Source organism: Zea mays, chromosome 2, assembly GCF_902167145.1.
Source record: "Zea mays cultivar B73 chromosome 2, Zm-B73-REFERENCE-NAM-5.0, whole genome shotgun sequence".
NCBI lineage: Eukaryota > Viridiplantae > Streptophyta > Magnoliopsida > Poales > Poaceae > Zea > Zea mays.
In genome coordinates, this window is record NC_050097.1 from 30,926,473 (window position 1) to 30,931,799 (window position 5,327).

The 5,327-nt window shown below is 43.6% G+C and overlaps 1 protein-coding gene across 1 annotated transcript; it reads right to left on the minus strand.

The window, feature by feature from the left end:
* Positions 1–2,608: 2,608 nt before the first annotated feature.
* Positions 2,609–3,523, minus strand: LOC109944141 (SAC3 family protein A). Its single transcript, XM_020548814.1, has 4 exons — positions 3,510–3,523; positions 3,284–3,417; positions 3,070–3,203; positions 2,609–2,919 (listed from the first exon to the last, which is right to left on the minus strand). The coding sequence occupies exons 1-4, from the start codon at positions 3,521–3,523 to the stop codon at positions 2,659–2,661; spliced, it is 543 nt and encodes a 180-aa protein (XP_020404403.1). The 3' UTR covers positions 2,609–2,658.
* Between the last annotated feature and the right edge of the window lie 1,804 nt (positions 3,524–5,327).

Genomic DNA, 5,327 nt, shown 5'->3' on the forward strand with positions numbered 1-5,327 from the left:
TAAGAATAGTCAACATAATGTACTTTCTTTTGTGACACAGCCATGATGGAAGGTTGTACATCATTAAAGTCACGGGCCAGGTGCTATGTACACTTCTTTTTTCACTAAATGGATTCATTACGTCTGTACCCAAAGCAAATCTTACATTTCTGGTTTCTTTGGCAAACTCAGGATACATAAGATCAAAATTTTTCCATTGTGATGCATCAGCAGGGTGTCGAATCTGTTTGTTATTCTGCTTACGATTTTTAGCATGCCAACGCATAAGCTCAGCCTCCCTAGGATTTGAGAACAAACGTTTTAAACGATCAATTACTGGAAGATACCACATCACCAAAGCTAGGATCTTTGACTTCTTTTTCCCATCCATGTCATCAAAAGTGTCATCGCCACTTTCAGGTCCAATAGTGGATTTCTTGTTTTTATTTTTCTTCGGGAATCTTTTTACACAGTCTTGATTGTAGCTTTTCTTGTATCGACTGACATTGCAAACTGGGCACCTTGCTGCGTTCTCAAAATCGCCACGATACAGAATACAATGGTTCGGACATGCATGAATTTTTTGCACACCCAGAGCTATGGGAGATATAAGCTTCTACGCTTTTATAAGTGCTTGTTGGTAGTTTGTTGGGTTTTGGTAGTAACTGGGATAGAAAATTCAAAAGATCTGTGAAGCTAGTATCAGACCATCCGGCGCTAGCCTTCAACTTAAGAAGTTCTAGAACTGTACGATGTGTAGTAAACTCTTTGTCACAACCCTTTGATTCATCATATAAAGGTTCTTTTGAGGCACTTTCCAGTCCCTCCATTTTAGATAGCCCTTTCTGCGATCCCACAGAACTCAACATTTCTGGTTCCATATGGCGCAACATCTCTTCGCAATCAAATTCTTCAAAATCTTGATTAGCATCCACATAATCCACTTTACCATCAACTTTAAGATCTAAAATTGCGACAACTCTCTCGTCATTACCATGCACTTCACACGGATCCAACTCACCATGTTCTGACCATATCGTGTAATTGTTTTTAAACCCTCTTTTTAGCAGATGTGCTTGGATTACTCCTGTATCTCTCCAAGCTATCTTATTATCACAATCGATGCACGGACATAATATCTCCTTACTCTTTCGCAAATTTGCGTGCTTGTTGGCCGCTTCAATAAAGCTTCTCAAATGTCGAATGTACGACGGATGTGGTCTTGGCACATTGTACATCCAACCTTGGTCCATTACCTATCCCTATATTGATTAACGTCAATATCGAGATGTAACATGAAAAAATAAATGTACATGAAAGTTAAACAAGATCATATCGAGATGTACCTAGCACATGATACAAAAAAAATTAAAATATCCCTAATTAATTGAATTTAATCCCTAAATCATGAACGAATTAATGTGCATGAAAATGAAACAAGATTGCAGCAATATTGGTACCTTGAGGTGAGACAACTCTTTATAAAAAATCTTTAAATTAGATCAACTACAAGTCCAAATCTTGGAATTCTTGAGTTTTTCTTCAATTCCGGTCTATATTACAAAATTGAGGCAAAAAATCATATCAAAATGAGAAAGAAAACAAATGGAGATCATATATATGCATAAACTCTTGAAATCAATCAATAAAATCAAAAACAAAACCTTCTCCCCGTAGATCAAAAAAATCCGCCGCCGCTACAGTGCGCAGCCTAGTGGCGTGTCGAGCTCCGGGAGTTAGGGTTCCTGCGCTGGAACCACCGAGCCTTTTATACTACATACACATCACATGCGGATTTTTATAAAAACCGCTTGTGATGTATAGCATCACAAGCGGTTTTCTATTTCGACCGCCTGTGAAGTTTACATATCACAGGCGGTCGAAATAGAAAAGCGCTTGTGATGTTATACATCACAAGCGGTTTTTATAAAAGTCCGCATGTGATGTGTATATAGTATAAAAGCCTCGGTGGTTCCAGCAGGAACCCTAACTCTCGCCCGGATTGATACTGCGTCGCCAGGCTGTTACTGTGCCACGCCGTCGCCGAGCCCAAGCCCAAGCGCCGCCGTCTCCGAGCTGGGCGCCCGCCACGCCGCCGTCCCCGAGCCCAACGCTTCTTCGTGGGGTGCGCGGCGCACGAGGTGTGAGCGCCCGCCACGCCGTCACCGAGCCCAAGCCCAAGCACCGCCGTCTCCGAGCTGGGCGCCCGCCACGCCGCCGCGCACCGCCGCCACCTCCTCCTCCAGGTATGCACACATGCACACAATGTCTGCCAGCACCATGTCCATCGCCGCACACCACCCACACGGTGGCGGGGAGGAAGAAGACGACCGTCTAGGAAGAAAACATACGTGTATGCTTCAAAGCTGTAGACCTGTAGTTGTTTTTTCATAGTTCTTTCTACGCTTAAAGTTAGGGGTGAGTAAACCACCAAGACATTAAAAACTTGTAATGTTGCTTTCTTATCTGCCTTCTCAACGAAGCTCATCGCGGTGCAACTCTGGATGACTAGATCACTTTGGGGCAAATGCGAGAACCCGATGACTGGATCAGTTAGAGGACCCATGTTCCGACTGTAGCTCTGCTGGCATCGTTGGTCAGTTCCATTTCATGCCCCATGTTGTAATTTCTATGGAAGAAGCCACCTCAGCACTACTGCCACGGCAGCCCCAAATACTACTACGGAGTATCCACTGTTGGTCCATCGCTGCTGCCCCTTTTAAGTTGTCCGTCAGTCCGTGCCAAAAAGTCATCAACAGCAAGTGATGCATCACCATGTGCAACGACGTTCTCTGGCTCTGGCATATAGAGTGTAGAAGAAGAGGCCTGTGCAGAAATATACAAGAAAGAAAAATAAACTTGCACGTTAAATGTATAGAAGGCAACTAGATTGAACGAATGAAGACAGGTATAGCTAGTAGTACTTTCAGTCTTCTTCTTCTTTTGACAAAGCTCGGAACACTACTGTTAAATAGTTCTTGGGAACTGATAGGAGTCATAGAACAGGAATCCAGCTATAGGAAGGTGCATTTTTGCATAATCAAGATCAAGAAAGTCTTCTTACTGGAGCTGTGTACTGTTTTGTAGCACATTACTCTTAGCACAGCCTGTATCTGTTCTCAAGAACCCCAAAATCTGTGCAACATATCCCACAGGTACAGTTGGGCGATATGACCTAGACATGCATTTCATAGCTTCAAAGTGCATCCGCTCCACATATAGATCTGTTAATGAGAATGGTTACAACATCAGGAACTTCTTCCAAGAAGAATATTGCATTTTAAGCTAGTATATTGCTCTTTACCCATGAGGCATGAGTTCAAATTGGGTGCCTTCTTGTATAGTTTGAAAAATTGAACGTAATTGTCAGATAAAACAGAAGCATGAACTGCAAGGGCATGCTTAACAGCTGCATCTTGTTTGGCATCTTTTGACAAGCTGAAATAAAAAAGATACCAATTACACTCCACTTCTTTTGTAGGCAAAATAAAAAATAAGGTGATCATAATCTGCTGCTACCCTCTTTTTGCCCTATAAGCCACATCCTTGTTTTCCCTCTAATCCCTGCCTTTGTTGCGATCTCAATTTTGATTGTGAGACTTGGTCATTTTCAGTTTTAGAGATGGAAAAAGAGCCACTTGACATGGTTGAGAGCTCAGTTCGAGTCATCGAGACACATGTCGACATCATTCGCAGTCTAGTGATTGATGGGGTTGTGGATACTAGTGAACCAGAATCAGTGTACACACTTAAGACCACTTTGTTTCAAATTGGAGATGTATGCGACATGCTTGAGAAGTGTGCTCTATCCATCAAAAAGTATGCTGACTCCAAGAGGGCTAAAATTATTCAAGATGAAGCCCTGCAATATGCTGAAGATGATGAAGCTGCAGATGATTTTGAGGAACTCCCAAGCCCAGATCTCCTTACTCAAGCCGACATATTGCAAAAATATTTTGGAATTGAGTATGATAGCGACCAGTCAAGGGGTTGTTGATGTTTAGTCCTAAACAACACGATATGAGTATCGTAGGTTTCACTCTTAGAGATAATGTTTTTTGTATGAACATCTTAGAGAGTGTCAAGTCAATGAACTATCTTCGAGTACTATTGGGAAGTGGATCTCTTTGATGTATTTGTTTTCCCTAGTGATATCGATGGTGCCGAGTAGCACCAAATTTGGACTTGTGTCCATATCTATAGATGCTAGTAGTTGAGCATTAGCGCCTACAATCTTGACTACCTCATCCCTATTCTCTTTTTGGGACTTATATGGAGAATGGCATCGGCTGAATGCCTGAATCGGGCCGGGAAGCACGGAGCATATAGAAGTGCACTTTCCAATGCAGTTAGACAGAGAAGGCATGGCTGTGATGTTATAATGCTGAAGGACCCCAAGAAGAGATTATGACCTGTCATTTACCACCACTGCCCGTTATTTGTGGGCTTCACCGAGGGCTGGAAACATTTGGTGGCAGCAAACGACCTTCGGGCTGGGGACGTCTGCGAGCTTGTTAAGGGGCCAGACGATGGTGAGCCGGTGTACTATGTCCGGATGTGTGGTCAAAAAATTTAAAGCCGCCCCGGCTTCATGTGTGCGCTTCTCTTCTCTTAGGTGGGCTGCTAAGTGATCTTAGCAGCCGACATAAGAGAAGAGAAGCGCACAGATGAAGCCGGGGCGGCTTTAAATTTTGTGACCACACATCCGGACAGAGTACACTGGCTCACCATCGTTTGGCCCCTTAACAAGCTCGCAGACGTCCCCAGTCTGAAGGTCGTTTGTTGTCACCAAATGTTTCCAGCCCTCGGTGAAGCCCACAAATAACGGGCAGTGGTGGTAAACGACAGACCATAATCTCTTCTTGGGGTCCTTCAGCATTATAACATCACAGCCATGCCTTCTCTGTCTAACTACATTGGAAAGTGCACTTCTATCTACTCCGTGCTTCCCGGCCCGATCCTGCTCCGGAGGTGGGTTTGGGCTTTCTGTTTGGGGAGGAAAGGAGGGACACGGAGGCGGGTTTGGGCTCGATTTCTTTTGAATCACCTTTTCTCCAAGTTCCCTTATTGATAGAACTAGTTGTGCACTAGGTACCTACTAGGATGGATGTGGTCTGCACCGGTGCATCTAACAAAGTTGATGAAGACGCGACCAAACCTGAATGGCAGACAACGAGCAGCTCCGGTGAAGGGAGCGGGGAGGATAGTTCTAGTGATGACAATCCTTGTCCTCCTATACCTCCAAGGAAGAAAAAACCTCAGATGAGCTTGAAGCCGACTATATTCCCAACGATGAAGAGGTAAATAGAAATATGCCGACTATATTCTAAAATAATGTTCATATATGA